General features: G+C 37.1%; 1 protein-coding gene across 3 annotated transcripts in view; it reads left to right on the top strand.

The window, feature by feature from the left end:
- NBAS (neuroblastoma amplified sequence) overlaps positions 1–18,471 on the top strand; it is a 161,681-nt gene that overhangs the window by 129,959 nt on the left and 13,251 nt on the right. For all 3 annotated transcript variants that reach the window (XM_015276095.4, XM_046939145.1, XM_046939144.1), the window contains 2 exons: positions 4,360–4,499; positions 12,412–12,556. In XM_015276095.4, coding sequence (XP_015131581.2) covers positions 4,360–4,499; positions 12,412–12,556 — 285 coding nt within the window. The remainder of the gene's footprint in view (positions 1–4,359; positions 4,500–12,411; positions 12,557–18,471) is intronic.

Raw genomic sequence — 18,471 nt, 5'->3', positions numbered from 1 at the left:
CCAAGGTTATCTGCTGTAGAATAGACTACAAGTACCCCAAACATCAAAATGCTTTTTTTTTTTTTTTTTTAATGCAGTAAAAGCACTCTTACCCATATACTTCAGATTTTATGTATAAAACAAAGTGTTTTAAAAGCTTGTAGGAATCTTCTCTTATGAAATGTTCTACTAGCAAGGTGATTTCAGAACTAAGATATTGTGGCCGGCTGTTTGATAAATAACTGGACTCCAACAAAAATAATAATAATGATAGTATATGTATATATATATTTTTTTTTCATTGTCTCATCATTGTGAAGTGCTTTCTTATGGTTTGCAGGTGAGAGTAAGTTGAAGACTTTCCCTGTGGGAGAATGAATGATTGTACGTACACTATATCAAATCTCATGAATCTGCTGCTAATAATTAGACCATAACCACCTGAGGAAAAATAGTGCTTTTAATGGCTAATGCTGCATAGTTCTATGTGGTGTGTTGTGTGAGTAAGTTCAGAGATGCGAAAAATAATAGAATCGTAGAATAGTTTGGGTTGGAGAGGACCTTAAAGAGCATCCGGTACCAGCCCCCCTGCGTGGGCATGGTTGCCAGCCACTGGATCAGGCTGCCCAGGGCCCATCCAACCAGGTCTTCTGCACTTCCTGGTATGGATCATTATCAAATTTTCAGGGCAGCCTCACGACTTTCTGAGTAAAGAATTTCCTCCTAACATCTAACCTACATCTTCTCTCTTTTAGTTTAAAACCATTCCCTTTTCTCCTATCACTATCTTATCTTGTAAAAAGTTGATCTAGTAGGATCTAGTGCGCTTTTAAGCAATGGTTGCATATTCTGTGTTGTTTGTATAGCCTTTATTTTCCTTTGTTAATTTCCTGATTTTTTTTTTAAGAAACATTAGCATTATGCAGATGTTTGTTTTCTTGATTTTAAGCATATGCAGTCCCTTGTTAATAGTGAAATTCTGTATGTTAATGGTTTAACATGTGGCTCAATTTTATTTAATTTGTATTTCTTTTTATAAGGTATCATGAGCATTGTTTCTAAAATTAATTCCCCTAATTGACTTTCCCTTTGCGGAGAATATTTGTGCAGCCTTTTAAAACATAAAGCCAGCTGCATTACATTGCCAAAGAGAAGGCACAAAACTGAGGGAAGTCAAGGCAGTAATGGAAAAATCTGTTATTAAAACTGAAAACCCTGCTTTCCTTTTCCACTCGTTTCTCTTTTGTATTCTTTATGTATTATCTGAATTTGAAGTGTACTCTTTGCTACTTTGCTGTAGGCGTCATTAATCTGTTTAGTGACAGAATCTTCTTTCCAGGCCTTTGTACTACAAGGGGTCTGAGCCTTTCATGGCAGGTTATCTGTATGTAACCTTTGAATGTTTTAGTTTTTTTAATTGAAAAGTTGAGGGATAGGATTTATAGTATACTATTACCATGGCTTTGAAAATGACTATACTGCTAGAAATGCAGCGCGTTGTTGTGTTACAGGCTTTAGAGCCATCTGAATTGCTCATTCAGAGTCACTGAAAAGAGAATGTTCAGTTTAAATGGAATTTTTAATGTCTCTCCTGTTTTGCTGTGCTATTACAAGGTGATAGGCTTAACTGTAACCTTGGCAACTTCATTTCAGCTAGCATTTGCTCTTTTAAGATGAAATTTCTGCCTTTTAACTTGGAGCATGCTCTCTTAGTTGTGTAAAGTGTCTGCTTCCTCTGTTCCTCTGTTGTGTCTGTGTATATGCGTAGCTTGCTCCAAAAACAATGCCTCCTATTTATTTACTTGGAAACTAAAACAGATACAGAGAGCAAAATGACACTATTTAATAGAGCAAATTCTCAGCTACAAAACGCCATTTTTCAGCATGGTCACCACCATTAGCTATGCATTTTTGCCAGCAATGAACTAATACGTGCACCAGAAGCACAAGATGCCATGAAGATGGGGAAGAAAAAAAAAAAAAAAGCCAAGACATAAAAGGAAGGAGGGAGGGATGGGAAGTTTTAGATAGAATAAAGCTAGTCTTGTTTTGTTTCTGGAAGGTAAGCATACTTGTCATCTGTCCTTCAGTACTTAAGTGCTTTCATTTTTATTCTTTCATTAGCCTTCCATTTCCTTTATCCTCAGTGCTGCATTCTGGATCGCATTCAGTCTTTAAGCACATACACTTGCTGCTCCCTGTGTTGCTGCCTTCTAAATCTCACCTGATTCACAGTGAATAGAAGTGATGTGCATTTAAAACAACATATGAAAAGTGAATTTTGAATAGTTTTTTCTTAAAGCAAACATTCTGCGGTGTTTAAGCTGTTATTACTTTAAATGAGAAATGTAGGCACCTCTAAGGAAGCCAGTATAAGAAGAAGTGTGTCAGAAATGCACGCCATGTTTGAGAATAGGATAGTTTTTCAAACTTTCTTTGGTCACGTTAATATGTGTTGTTGTAAGCAATTATGTTGCAAGGATCCAGCTGTCCAAAACACTATATTATAATGTTACATTTTTCATTAGATTAATTAATCTAAACTGGTCTGTAAAGGTGCAGTATTATGCCAAATTATTATAGGAATTCAGTTCCTGTTGAACAGGATATTCAATCTACTGTGATCTGCTCTCTACTGCCAATGGCTCAATTTCTGTGACAGTTCATCTCATATTTTAATACTGATACTTTCTATGCCATTTTTGTTCTTATGTCTATCATTATAGAGATTTAACATTCAGACTGTGTTCTGAAGTAACATGCAACTTGCTCCAGTGTCCTAAAATGTACTCTGAGGACCTTCTGTAATGCTATCTCTTTAATCTAAAAGCTCAGAGTTACTTGTCTAAAAAAGGAATTTGGACAGATGAATCCATGTGAGAGATTCTGTTGTCTAGTTAGTAAGTAATTTGCAAGTTGCTAAATATTTTTTGATCCTTAGAGATTAGGATGTCTTACGTCCCTTTTACCCTTTCCCAATCTCCCTTCTTTTTTTCAGCCTTGTGATTTAAATATTGAGTACAGTTATGTTTCACCCGAGGAAGTATAGATGGAATTGAGGGATACTATAATTGAGTAACTTATGTCGGATGTCTAGAACGTTTTAGTATGCAGTACTTTCAGACATACCCTGGAGAAAGCAGTAAAGTTTTCAGCACTAAATATTTTAAAGTCATAAGTTTATGTAGGCAACTCAATAAATGCATCAGTAATCTTTGTTTTCCAACCTCTTTTGAAAAACTTGTCCTTGATATATCAGAGTCACTTTGAGAAGATGGGAATAAAAACTTTAATCTTTTAAAGTAGCTGTAGAACTAAGGAAAACTTCACCCGTGTTTGAAGTCTTAGAAATACTTGGGCTAAGACAAAAAAATTTAACATTTAATGCTATGTATTTTCAGCTGAGTTATAAGATAAAACTAAGGTGGTTTATATCCTGAAAGTTTTCAAAGTTTGGAGGAAAATATCAGTGTTAGAATGTATTAATAACAGAAAGAAAGCAACTTTGTTATTGTAACAAATTATTTTTTAACTATAAGAACTTATATGTGTCAGGTAGGCAATAGCTATTCAATCTGTGAAAGCCACAAAAGTATGATACCCAAACTTTGAAATATAAGCTGCTTCTCATTTGGTATCAAGTTGGTTCTCATTTACAGCAAACTTTATTCAACACTCAGACCTTTTACCTTGCTTTTTTTTTTTTTTTTTTTTTTTACCATGCAAACTGCAGGAAGTAATTATCTGTAATAGAATCTGTTATCAGCTTAAGAGAATTCCAATTCTGAGAGAAGCTGCATATTCGGAACATAGATGGACACTTTTCCTGAGACAGAGTTGTCTGGAGGCTGGGGTTTTTGTCTTTCTTAAGCTTAAATACCTATACAGATAAATACTGCAGTGCTTGTCAGCAAAAGTTCTTCGTTGAGAAAATGAATTTAAAGTAATCTTCCAATACTCCTCCTTCTGAGACTAAAGATTAGATGATTCAAACTCAAATAAAACCATTGAATTCTCACAGATAAGTGAGAGTAGTATGTATTACAGAAGTACTGGATGTGCACGTTACATAAAACTATGTGTATATATATAGAGAAAAAGAAATTTAAGGTTTTTTTTCTTTTTACAGAGATGTAGAACTCTTGAGAACTAGTCAGTGAATCTACTTCAGAGGTGTATTATTCTAAGAATGTGTACCTAAGTCATTTCCCATTGTTTATTTGCTTTCCTGTTTTACTTGCATGTAACTGAAAATGAGAGGTAAGAAAATGGCTTTCTGTGAAGACTTTGGCTGTGTTCCTGCATTGTTTTACAACATTGATGTCATTGCAGATAGCTTATTGTTTTTAAATCCTTAATTTTAAAATGTTTTTCTTTCAGGTAGACACAACAGATATTGAAAGTGAAGAAAAAAGGTGTGAACTCTTCCTGAGACTTCTGGAATCTAGTCACAAACCATGTGAGTTTCAGCACTTGGTTTTACTCCTTCAAGCTTGGCCACCTATGGAAATGAGCAGCAGGTGAGCATTTCTTCAAACAAAAGAAGCCCTAAATTTTGTTGCTTGGTAATACCATATATCTTTCAGTCAGTAAATTAAAAAATGGTTAAGAGGAATATGACCCTTTGAAATAACATTTTTGGGAAAAAAAATTGTGATTTATTTAAAGTGGAATTGAACTGGTTTCTAGTAGAAGGTGTATAGTATGCATCATAGTGGAAACAGAATTATTTTATTGCCTCAACTATTGCCCTGGAGATTTCTTCAAGTACTTGAACTTAGATTTGCATGTTTTACTTTTGACAGTACTTAGAAAATCCAGTTCTTCTACTCAAAGTTATGCTCTACAGAAAAGTTCTGAAAGCTAACGTTCAGATGTGACAGCCTGTAGAATGTCTATGAGGATAATGATACCAAGCAGTGGTATCATCTCTCTTTTCTTTATTTGTTATCTGTTACTTTTTTATCTCTGAAAAAAAATATCCACAAGTAAAGAATATATTCTAGGGCAGACATAGCTGAAAGATACTAACCCGCCAGTTCAAATGATAATTATTTGAAATTTCAGCACTGCATCTATCTAACTGGGTATTTATTAAAATAGTTTATTTGAAACATCTAGGCTGTAACTTTTGCTGCCCCCCCTTTTTTTTTTTTTTTTTTTTTTTAATAACTGATGACTTCTAAGATACAAGGATTTGTATGATCCTACTTAAAATGTAGAGGCAACAGTCACATGTATCCTTCAAGGAGAATAGTAACAGTAGTATACTTTCAGGCTAGTCACCATCATGTGCCATGTTACATCTGGCCATAGTTAGGCTAGAGGCATTAAATGATGCTTCCCTTGGATAGCCTTGGGGCATCAATTGCATCTGTTTCAGTGTGGGCACCACACTCATCTAGGTTTTTACATGCATTGATTTGTCAGAAAAGTTCAGACTTAGCTGTTTATGAATGATAATTCTTTTGTGTACTTGGAGAGAACTAGTCCATTAGAAACTAATCTGGAAAGGTTACTGATCTTCAAGCCTGCGTTTTGGAATTTCTGGATGATACTTTTGATAAATCATTTATAAGTTTTATAAGCTAAAACTTTTCTTCACTGCATTAAAAAATTATTAGGACTAGAGCATATCTGTCACAAATTCATATCCTGACTTTCCTTCTTAGTTTTGTTTTAATTGTAATTGAAAAATTTGATGCCTCCCAGTATACTGGATCAGCCAAACTTTGTTCGATAGTGAACAGAAAGATTAGAGAGAACGTTTATAAATAGATGTTCTTGCCTACTGTTCTGTAGCAGAAGAAATTAAGAATTATTTACTTTTATCTCCCAGTTGGTGTACTGTTCCTTCAGGCTCTCTTCCTCAAGTGAAGAAGAGAAAACAGACTAATGATTAAATATTATTTGTATTCACAGCTAACAGTGGATTAAGTTTTAGAGGTGGGATGCATCTTAGTTCCAAGATCTGTGAAGTCTGAACATTGGTACAAAATACTAAGAACAACTGTATTATAAAGTATTTAGGGTTTTAAGTAGTAAGTATAGCTCTTAGATGTTTTGTCACAGTTTTGACATAAAGAAATCAATGTAGCTAAGATAAGATAAGGTACAAGAGAAGAGGGAAAATAAACTCATTAACTAATATGTGTAATTCTGTGATTGTCACGCTGTTAACAACAGTTGAGGTCAGGAGTGATCCCTGAAAGTTCTTCCTCCCCTCCTCTGCTCAAAGCAAGGTCAGCTCGAGCAGGCTGCCTAAGGTCACTGCTTTGTTGGAGTCTTGAAAATCTCTAAGATGGACTTGACAAAAGTGCACTCTGTTCCATTGCCATTCTGACCTTCCATTAGGAAGTTTGAGTATTGAACCCAGTACTAATCTCTGGGGTGCACTGCTGGTCACTAGTCTCCAAAAAGGACTTGTGCCAGTGTTAACAACCAGGTTTTGAGTCTGCTTCACTGTCTGCTTATCTACCCCATGCTTCATCAGTTTGCCCATGAAGATATGGGAGACAGTATTGAAACCCTGATAAATGTAGGTGTGTAACATCAGCTGTCATCCACCAAACCAGTCATTTAATTGTAGAAAGCTATCAGGTTGTTCAGGCATGATTGCCACTTTTTAAGTTAATGCTGACTAAGCTCAGTCATCTTCATGTCCTTCATATGATTGGAAATGCCTCTAGGAAGACAAACTTCATCTCCTTCCCAGGTATAATGCGAGACTGATCAGCCTGTGTCTCCGCAGTTTTAAGGTACAAACTGCAAAGTATGTGCTGCAATTAGATTTTCATTTTTATTTTTAGCTTTGACATAATTTATTATCACTAAAACTTCAGCGTCTTAACTGCTTGGATTTGCCAGGAGGCGCTGGAAACCCTTCAGGAGAAGTTGTCCCCTTCTCTTTCATTAATAGTAGCCACTAGTAGTAGCATAGTAGCCGTTTCATGGAGAATCCTTGACTCATGATTCCATAATGTGATTTACATGTAGAAGTTACAAGATTTCCTGAGCTGAGCACTAAATTCACGTTCATTACTTAAAAGGAAAGAAAGACTAGCTCAAATTTTCTAGATTTCCTTGAGTTTGCCTGAAACTCCAGACTACCAAAATTGAAACAAATTTGATTAGGGTGGAATCAGTTATGTTACTACTATGGGAAACAAGGTTGTTGGGTTTTTTTTTGTTTTTTGTTTGTTTGTTTGTTTGTTTTTTCAAGGTGGTTTGTGCAGAGTGAGTTTACCCCTCTTGTTTCATTCTTTTGTTCTTTCTGCTTGCTTGAGAGATGAGAAGGACCTTGCAATCTGTACTTTTCATGCCTTAGCTGTGTTTTGCTTGGGAAGAAGAGAATTGAGGCTGCATGTTTAAAAAGTGACTGATTCTGTTCTCTTGCCCACTCCCCATTTTCAAGGTTGTTCTTTTCTCAGTACGAATGTTGCATCTTTAGTTTCTCAATTCTTTATTTTATTGTTTTCTGATAATTCAATGATTGTTCAGTTTTCTCTCTTCTGCTAGAACTTGTCCCAATAGAAAAAAATGCATCAAAGGCAGAACATTTTGCTCTCCCGTGGGGTCTGTGTTCTTATATTCTCATTGCTTTCCTCTTATAATCCCTTCTGTTTCTACCAGTAAGACTATGTGCTTTATAAATCCTACATCAGCAGGAATATGTACTGTGATTTGAAAGTCCTTCTTTCTAACTCAGTACTAGTGCTTTAAAAAGAGCATTAATGATGTTTTAATAGAAGTCAGCATAATCATAGCTATAAGTAAATATCTTGAGACCCAGAGAGGTTCTGGATGCCCCGTCCCTGGAGGCATTCAAGGCCAAGCTGGATGTGTCTCTGGGCAGCCTCGTCTAGTGGTTGGTGACCCTGCACATAGCAGTGGTGTTGAAGCTAAATGATCATTATAGTCCTTTTCAACCCAGGCGATTCTATGATTCTATGATCTTTTTTCCTCCACTTAGTTCTATAGGCTCAGTTAATTATGTTTTGGAATTTTGTTTGTTTGGGTGTGTGTATTTATCATGTTTAATGGATAAACATTAAACACATTAGAAGGATTTAACCTAAATTTAAATTTAAGCTGCAAAATATATATATTTTTAAGTATGAAATGTGGTTTTTTTTTTCTACAGTAATAATATATTTGGTGTGCAAAAACATTACTGGACTGATCTTTGTCTTCTGTAATTGGTGTGCTGTCATCAAAATGAATTTGAGAGAACTCGAAACCTTAGCAGTTAACAATGCTTCAGAAATGATGTTCTGTTCCCATTCTACTTTCAGTCCTACCATCTCAAGTTTGATTGGTTTTAAGAAGTCAGACGCAACTCTCTTAAGTATCCTTCAGTATGAGAGGGTAATAATTTTATAAGCTCTTGTCAAGAAGATAGATCTTTGTAACTGCCTCTTGTTATACTCTGCTGTGAAACATTTCCATTTCAGTTTAATTATTTTGAATTTTATTAATTTTAAATATTTTACTTGAAAAATGCTGGAAAAACACATGCCAGCTGAGAATCAGAGGCTGTGTTGTAATTATGAGGCACACCAGTGATCAAAAAATTGAATAAGCAAAACAAAACAATAACAATAGAAACAACAAAACCTTTGCTACTTTCTGCCTTCTTTATCTGAACCTTCTCTCACTCTGTTGTCAGTGACAATCGTTATCATGTGCTTATGTCTGCATCTTTGGCAAGACTGGCAGCAATTTCTGCTCTTCTCAGGAGTCTTTTCATCATGTATTACTCATACTTCTCTCTTTTGTCTCCATTGCATATTTCATGTCAATAGCATTCAAGTATCTTTACCAGCATAGGTTTTATTTTATTCTTGTAACGTTTTTGCAGCTGGGTTTCTGAAAAACCGACCTTGGTTGCTCAATTGGAGTAAAACAGGATCTTTTAAATGAGTGAATGGTTTTTTCAGCAATCCCATTTTTTAAATCAAGTTGCATTAGAATCATAGAATCACCAAGGTTGGAAAAGACCCACGGGATCACCCAGTCCAACCATTCACCCATCACCAATGGTTCTCGCTAAACCATGTCCCTCGACACAATGTCCAAACATTCCTTGAACGCCTCCAGGGTCAGTGACTCCACCACCTCTCTGGGCAGCCCATTCCAGTGCCTGACCACTCTTTTGGAGAAGTAGTATTTCCTAACGTCCAGCCTGAACCTTCCCTGGCGCAGCTTGAAGCCATTCCCTCTAGTCCTATCACTAGTCACACAAGAGAAGTGGCCAACCCCCAGCTCACTACAACCTACCTTGAGGTAGTTAGAGAGAACAATAACGTCTCCCCTGAGCCTCCTCTTCTTCAGACTGAACAATCCCAGCTCCTTCAGCCACTCCTCATAAGGCCTGTGCTCCAGACCCCTCTCTAGTTTTGTTGCCCATCTCTGTACACACTCCAGGACCTCGATGTCTTTCTTACAGTGAGGGGTATTAAGAAATTGTTAAACAGAGAAGGGAAGTGAAAGCAGTTATACCAATTGTTAGCCCTGTGTATTAGAATCTTTTTTTGGTCTTGTTTTTGTCTGCATCAGAAGAAGACCATTGTTGCAAACTGATTGTTTATTGTAGTTGTAATGATACATGTATGAACTGGGCTATTTTAAGTCTGAGTCATCAGAATTCTTAAAATTTTGGCTTTCAGCTAACAGGAAATATCTTATAATTGAATATAAAATTGAAAAATAAAACTTAGGTTTTATAAAGGCTCAGAAGGATGGAGAGGTAAAAGAACTGAAGTTTGGGTGTTTTTAATAGCATTTTCACTTTTTCTAAAGAAAATGTCTTCTCTAAGAAAGATCAATCTTTGTCACTGACAAAAGAATACTCTCATCTATATATATAGTTCTTGTCATGTCATATTGTGCCATGTTGACTGAGGAACCAGTGGAGATGGCTCAGTTGTTCAGCCAGCACTTTTAAAAAATATTGATATTTGCACTCATGTTGTGCATACATGCTTTACTGCCTCAGCATCTCATATTCAGAAGTCATTTTATCACTTCATAGAGTCTTGAAAAAAATAAAAAAATACAGCTTAACAGTAATTGAAGCTCTGCCTGGGTCTTTGGAAAACCTACATTCGAAAAGCATTTTTTATATTTGTTTGAAATATTAATAATAGACCAAAAAAGACCTGATTTTAGGGGGAATCAGTGGCTGAGTGCACTTTTTTTTTTTTTTTTTGAACTTAATGGAAAATTTCCCTCTAAAGACATTTTTAGTTTAGTACAGAAAAGATGCCTTCATTTCAAGTTTGTGAAATAAATCTCAACATGGAAATAGTAACTAAATTTGATTTCTTTTTAACTATACTTGAACAAAGGTAGCACTCAAAAAAGAAAACTGAATTCTACCTGTATGAGTCAGATTTTTGTTGACTGAATCTTTCTTTTATGTAAAAATGGCAGATAATGTCTATTTATTAGTAGTATTCAAAATAATTATAAGAAAAAATAAAATTTTCAGAAAGTATACTTATTTGTCAGCTTTTATATTTGTATAAATTTTGTATAAATATATATTTATGTTTGATGCTTGGCTTAAGGCTTGTCATATACAGGTTTATTTATGGGTTGCATCTTTCTCATTATTTCTAACTTTTCTAAGTGTTCTGTTTCTTTCTAACTATTTCTAACTGTGCTTTCAAGTGTGATTTCTGTTTTCGGTTTCTAATGGAAAATTCTTTCTTAATGTACTCTGGAGGCAGCAGCTATAAAAATGGAAATTCATGATGACTCTCCATGCCTTTAAGCAAGAGATGGATCACATAGCAAGAGCTATTAATTTAGCCAGTGGTAAAGATGGGATTGTGTTTTTGTTTTTTTTCTCCTGACCTTATTGGGGGTTCATAGATCAAGTGCATCATGTTTTGCTTGTCAAGTTGGCTTCTTTGGGTTCAACCCTTCGGGTTGGAAGGGAGGAGAAGAGCTGTGTCGCTTCCAGCCAGACTCATGGCAGTAGTTTGTTCAGTGACTGTGACTGATGGAAAAGCTCAATTAAGTTGTCAAAAAGAATAAAAATAATGACTTCCATTTAGTTTGCATTCAAAGTTAACTGCTTCTAGCATCTCCGTCTGGGTTTTGTGTTTGAATATAATGACAGCTTCATGTGGATGTTTTTTTGCTGTTGTTGTTTGTTTGTTTGTTTGTTTTTAATATACATGAAATAGTAGATACTGGCAGCTGTCCTCTCTTGAATTGTCAGACCTATTCCATGGTATGTGTCAGCAACCAGTTCTTTTAAGAGACTCAATTTGCTGCTATATTTATTATGTTACTTTCAACAATTGCTGCTAAATAATACCATTGAAAAGGAGCACTTTCAAAGCACTTCACTGCTCCTTCCCACTTGTGCTAGACAAGTATCTTAATTTACTGTGAGTTGTAAGACTAACCTGCCAGATTTGTTCCTTCTGTGATTTTTTTTTTCCTCTTCAAAACAATTTTTTTTTTTTTAAATCTCAATTCCTTGGTTAAATGATCAATGACCAGAGATTGACAGGTGATTTTTAAACCACCTTTTGTGCATTCTGAATTTCATGCACAAATGAACATGGTGGTTGTGTTACTGTGGCTTTATACAGTCTCAATCTACACTGCTGTGCATGGATTTAGTCTGTTTTTAGAGGTACATTGAAATGGATTAATAAAATTAAGTCATGTTAGCAAAATGGCTATGTGGGTGCATTCCTTCATACTCTCGTTTAAAAGCTTCGGTCTGCTACTCTTTTCTGTCAGTACACCCAGTTCTATCAGGTACACCTGTCACTGCCAAAAGTAGCCAAACATCTCTGTGACCTAGCAAATAGCAGCTGTAGGCCAAGAAATGTTCCAGCAATTAAATTTTATAGTAAATGTTCCCTCTGCCAACATGCATGATAAAATTTAGGTATGTCTAATTTCTGCCTTTGGTTTAAGGCTGACTGTGTAACAGTGATACTGAATAAGTTTGTGTTTGGTTTTGGGTCCCTCAGTAGGATATTAAAAAAGAATACTGAGTTGCTTGAGCATGCACAAAGAGCAATGAAGTAGTGTTTGCTGTGGAGAAGAGGAGGCTAAGGAGGATTGCAGAAAAGAGGGTGCTGATCTCTTTTCTCATGTAACAGATAATAGGAAATGTTTTCAAGTTGTGCCGGGGGAAGTTTAGATTGGAAATGAGGAAGAATTTCTCACAGACAGGTTACCAAGTGTTGGAACAAGCTACCCAGGAAAGTGGTAGTGTCCCCATCCCTAGAGGTGTTCAGAAGGTCTGTGGATGTGGCACCCAGGGACATGATTCAGTTGAGAGACTCAGTAGGTCAGGCTGGTGGTTGGACTTGCTGATCTTGAAGGGCTTTGTTTGCATCTGTGTAAGTATATATATATTTGTACATACATATTGAAAATCCGTTTGTGTTTTGTGGGCAGATCATGTGCAGATGATAATCCATGGGTGAAACTGGTTACTGTTATGCTGCAGAGATACCCACCTGAGGAAAAGGACAGCATGGGAAATGAAATTTTGAAAATCTGCCGTTCTTTGTATGGTACTAAGTACAAGCTCTCTGTTGAGGTAAGTTTTAACGCGAAGTATCCTGGATATGAGTCCTGTTTTGAGGTCCCAAGTACCAGAATGATGTTGCCATACTGGATCAAGTCCAGTAGAGAACTAGTAACATGATTAGGTAGCTGATACACAGTACATGCAGTGAGGCTGAGAGAACTAGAATCATTCCATCTTAAGAAGACATGGCTGAGGGAGATAATATTGCTGTTTTTATATACATGGAAGAGGAAACATGTAGAGAAGGTGAAAAACCTCTTCTTAGGGGTGCTTAGAGACTGAACAAGATGCAACAGAGACAAGTTACATCAAAAATTCTGATTACGTGCAGAGAAAATGTTTTTCTCCATTTAAGTGATGAAACACTGGAATATGTGCTTGCCTAGGGGAGATCTGGGTTGTCCATTGTTGGAGATAGTCAGAACTTGAATCACATCCTGGGCCGTTTTTTGAGGCTGACTGATTTAAGCATGAGTTAGGTTGTATGACCATTGCAAGTCTCACAGAATCACTGAATGTCAGGAATTGGAAGGGACCTCAAAAGATCATCTAGTCCAGTCCCCCTGCTGGAGCAGGAACACCTAGATTAGGTCACACAGGAATGTACCCATTCTTTCATGTATTTCTAAAAGAACTTCATTTATGCATTACTGTTGAAATCAGTGTAGCAAAAATTGTTAAAGAGTCAGTAATTTTCTCTCATAGCTGTATAAAAGTGAGAAATCCTTGAAAACGTGTTGGTGATAAAAATTTATGTGCAAGCAATTACTTTTTGATAATATTCTGTCTTCCTTAACTGTGTATGCATACTTCAATGCAAGAATCTCTGAAGGATAAAATTATTGAAGCGTTAGTAAACAATGTATACTAATGAAGATATGTTTGAGAAATGCTTAATAAACTTCATGCAGCTTTAGAGTAGTCCTGCGAATATTTTACTAGGTTGATTAATCCCTTATAATTATCTTCACACAATCATAGCCTTTGCGATAGGGGAGGGGGAAAAAAAAAGCTGATGATAAGGTTATAAGCAGAACAAAAATAGAAACAACAGATTCTGTTTAAAATAGACCAGTTGGGTGGTTGATGTCTTTCTTTTCAGTAGTCAGACTGATTGCAGTTAAGTTCAAAGTCTATGTAGAACTCAACTCCTGAAAGTGTCAGTAAATTGAATCATAAAATCATAGAATCATAGAATCATAGAATCGCTAAGGTTGGAAAAGACCCACAGGATCATCCAGTCCAACTATTCACCCGTCACCAATGGTTCTTGCTAAACCATGTCCCTCAACACAACATCCAAATGCTCTTTGAACACCATCAGGGTCTGTGACTCCACCACCTCTCTGGGCAGCCCATTCCAGTGCCTGACCACCCTTTCAGAGAGGTAGTATTTCCTAACGTGCAGCCTGAAGCCATTCCCTCTACTCCTATCACTAGTCACACGAGAGAAGAGGCTGACTCATTCCAATACAAATTTTGATGTAAGGCTGGTTTTTGTATCCTTGGGACTGTCGTAAGTGTGTGTGGCTGTTCTTTATGTGGTGCTGAGTGGTTCATCACAGGTCATAAACTCCTTATCTTTTGCATGAGAATAGTCAAACTTCACTGAAGTAGAATTTTGTAACTCACTATAGCAAACCAGGAATACTAATCTCAGTTAAGGCTATTATCTTACTGCAGTCAGTTTACCTAGAATGAGTTGTGATTTCTGAGGTGATTTTTTTCTTGAATCCTGTAGCTAGTCCCCATCTGGAGTACTGAGGCCCCATCTGGAGTTCTGCGTCCAGGTCTGAGGCCCCCAGTACAGGAAGGATGTGGAGCTTTTGGAGCAGGTCCAGAGGAGGGCCACTAAGATGATCAGAGGGCTGGAAAACCTCTCCTATGAGGAAAGGTTGAGGGAACTGGGCTTGTTTAGCTTGGAGAAGAGAAGGCTCTGGAGAGACCTTATTGTGGCCTTCCAATACTTTAAGGGAGCGCGTATAAACAGGAATGGGAATGGCTGTTTCTGAGGGTGGATAGTGATAGGGTGAGGGGGAATGATCTTAAACTGAGACAGGAGGTTTAGGTTAGATATTAGGAATAATTTTTTCACACAGAGGGTGGTGACACACTGGAACAGGTTGCCCAAGGAGGTTGTGGATGCCCCATCTCTGGAGGCATTCAAGGCCAGGCTGGATGTGGCTCTGGGCAGCCTGGTCTGGTAGTTGGCGACCCTGCACATAGCAGAGAGGTTGAAACTCAATGATCGTTATGATCCTTTTCAACCCAGGCCATTCTATGATTCTGTGATAGTCCATTGCTTATTTATTCACTGTTTCAATGTTGTTTGGCAGCTTTAGTTGGAGATGCCTTGTTTTTTAAAGGTACTGGATATGGAATAACCCTACGTATGGGTCTGAATATACAGATGTGTTACGAAGTTTATTAATAGTAAAACTCATCTTATGTTTGAGAAACAATTTACCAAACCTTTCCTATGAATACTAGAATGTTGTACAGCAACAGGAGTTGCACTGTAGTTTTGAATTGTGTAGTTATCTACAAATGCAAGCTATAGTGTTTTAAGTTTGAGGAGGAAAAATTGTGTGTAAAATTAAATAATTAAATTAAGTAAGTTATTTATATGCACGGTACAGTGATTAAGTGCACAAATTAAAGAGTTGAGTCTACATGGCTAAATAACATGAGAGTCTGATTGCTGACCATTAACCTATTGAGATGACTTCTTGGTTGAATAAGCATACGGATTAAGAGGAGAAACCCAGAATTCTTAGATACAATTCTGAAAATGGAGAGATCATTTTATCAATGTGGATAACATTTCCATCCTCAAGTCCAAATGTTGTGATGAAAAAAGATTTAAGTCATTATGGTCTAAAAGTTGAGAAACACATTTCTTTAGATACAAATTTAATCAGAAAGCATTCTTTTTTCCTTTATTCTTTCTCCTGCTGGTCTTTCTAGCTTTTTTTTTACAGCCAAACTCTTTTTAATGTCTTCTGGGAAATTGCTTAGCTTTAATCTTTCTATCCGTGTATGTGGCTTTTTGTTTTGGTTGGTTTTATTTGCATTATTCAGTGGATAGGTTTTTCTTCATTACTTTCCACTGAAGTAAGCACTGTTTTTCTTGCTTGAAATGCACGTTTGAACTATCTGACTTCTCCTGCGTTTCCTGGTTAATCTCTTTAGAAAAGGGCAAATCTTCTTACCTCAACTGAGTGTTAAAGCTTGACTCCTCTGAATATCTCATGTTTTTCTATCAACGTGTAGGTCATGGTCATGTGTCAGATAACCTAAACACTTAAATGAGAGAATGCATCTAGTCTCTTCTTTGTAATCTGCTGAGGTTCCAGTGGCTATAAGGTGCTTATCTCCTAGAATAACGTTTCAATCAGTTGGTTTTCTTTTTTCTATTCTTAGCTGATTATTCCTGCTTTTTATATATGAATATACTTTGTATGTTTTTCGTCACTTGCAGTTGATTCTGATTTTTTTTTTTTTTTTGAGGTTTTTGAATTTCATAAAATAATAGAATCGTTTGGGTTGGAAGGGGCCATGAAAGGTCATCTAGTCCAACTCCCCTGCAATGAACAGGGATATTTACAGCTAGATCAGTTTGTTTAGAGCCCTGTTCAGCCCAATGTTACATGTCTTTAGGGGTGGGACATCCCCCACCTCTCTGAGGTGCCAGTGCTTCACTACCCTTATCATAAAAAACGTCTTCCTTATATTCAGTCTGAATCTCCCCTCTTTTAGTTTGAAACCATTTCCCCTTGTCCTGTCACAACATACCCTGCTACAGAGTCCATCCCCTTCTTTCTTATAGCCCCCTTTAGACACTGTAAGGCTGCTGTCGCATCTCTCTTGAGCTCTCTTCTCCAGGCTGAACAGCTCCAGCGCTCTCAGCCTGTCCTTGCTCTGGCTGTGTTCCATTCCTTGGATCATTTTTGTGGTCCTCCTTTGGGGCCTGTTCCAACAGGTCTGTGTCTCTCCTGTACTGAGGACTCTGCATCTGGATGGAGTACTCAGGTCAGGTCTCTCTAGTGCAGAGTAGAGGGACAGGATCACCATTTTCACCCTGTTGGCCACGCTTCTTTTAATGCAGTCCAGGATACAGTTGACTTTCTGGTCTGCAAGGTCACATTGCTGGCTCGTGCCCAGCTTGCCAGCAACTAGTACCTCCAAGTTCATGTTGTAAGGGCAGTGCACTATCCTTATATCTCTCAGTTGGTACTGATAACAGGGGTTGCCACAACCCAAATGCAAGACTGCTTGATCCTGTCTAGGTCTCTCTGGATGGTATCCTCTCTCTTAGGCATGCCAAGCGCACTGTGCGGCCTTGTGTCATCTGCAAGCTTGCACTCAGTTTAAATGCTGTCCTTTGGTCTCCTAACATAATACTGCTTATACTCTGAACCCAGCTACTGAAGCTACCCATTAAAACTTCAAATAATACTGGAGCAAAAGCAGACTCCTATGAAATCTGTTTTGTAAATCCATTACAAAAGTTTCTGCTACATCATGGCAATGATAGAAGGAAGGTCCCTACCCTGTCACACATGCCATCCTATCCACTGTACGCACAGCCTCACACTGCAGCACAAAGCTCTTTCCACTGTCATTGCAGATTAAAAAAAGCTGTTTGTCTTGGTCTTGAGAAGTGTTGCAGGTGTTGGCTTACTGCAGATGGTTGGATTCCAGGTTCCTGCCCAAGGCAGCAGTGCAGTCATTTGTGACAGATGTACAAAGAGATGGCTTTATTATCTGGACAGTCTCTGTGCTTGGCAAATTGTCCCATCACTTTGGTGGAAAAAGGGATAGAGGTTACTGCAAGGTTTGCAAGTTGGACCACGCTGTTCTGTGTATTATTTCCCTTGTGTCTCTATCAGAGTTTCATTGACATTTTCAAAGTTGTGAAAAACTGAAAATACACCATAGTGATAGCCTTATTCCTAGCTATGAAACCTGTTGCAGGGGCCCATAGGGACATTTTTCTGTATGATTTTTTTGCTTGATTTTTCATTACGTGTTTTGATAGTTTTCACAGACTTAATGTCTGATAAGTCTACAGTTCCTTTTCCTCTTGCATGTCTTTTTTCTTCTGTTTCTAATGGACAGACTGCACTTCTCTTTATCAGTCTTACATAGCCCATCTTCTTATCAAGGGTGACATCTCTTGATTTATTATTTTTGTGTGTGCTTCAGGTGATTTTTTCAGTCCTACAAACATCTGTTTATTTACTTACCAAATAAATTTTTGGTGCTGTATTCCCACCCATTATTATTGTTTATTTGGTTGACATCTTTTAATAAAAATTAAAGCAAGAAAGTTTTTGTTTTTGTTTTTACATTTGTTACTAGATCTGTCACAGCAGTGTGTCAGTAATCATGATGCCATGTCACAAGAGTACCAGGAAAATAGAGGTGGTGTAAACCACTGATGAGAATATGATGCTTTGTTACTACTGCTGCATTTTGAAATGATGCTTAAAAGTGATGGACAGAACAGAGAGCCTGCAAAAGTTTGTGCACAGATTAAAATACCTGAAAGTAGAAGACTGAAAGAGTGCAGTATATTACCTTATGAAAAACTGATAAGTGACTTGATTGTAGTCTGTGGATTTTTTGGGGGGAAAAGAAGATAATAAAAGGCTCTTTTAGTTTACAAAGAAGTGTATAACAAGAAGCATGACAATCACTTCTGCTTTAAGGGGAATTATGGATTCTCTATATGTGAACATTGTTTCTGGATATCTGCTGTCTCCTGGGCACATTAAAATAAGGCACAAAGATACTCAAGTAATGCGTCTGGTAGCTACCTGAAATCTAACAACCTTTCACTTCAAATCTGCTAAATTAATTGTGTAGATAAGTGTGTGTTTTCTTCCGTGGAGGCCTTTATGTCTCTGTGATGAACAAAG

This window comes from Gallus gallus, chromosome 3, assembly GCF_016699485.2.
Source record: "Gallus gallus isolate bGalGal1 chromosome 3, bGalGal1.mat.broiler.GRCg7b, whole genome shotgun sequence".
In the NCBI taxonomy this organism is placed as follows: Eukaryota; Metazoa; Chordata; class Aves; order Galliformes; family Phasianidae; genus Gallus; species Gallus gallus.
The sequence above is the reverse complement of the archived record's forward strand: the minus strand, read 5'-3'. Positions and strand labels throughout refer to the sequence as shown.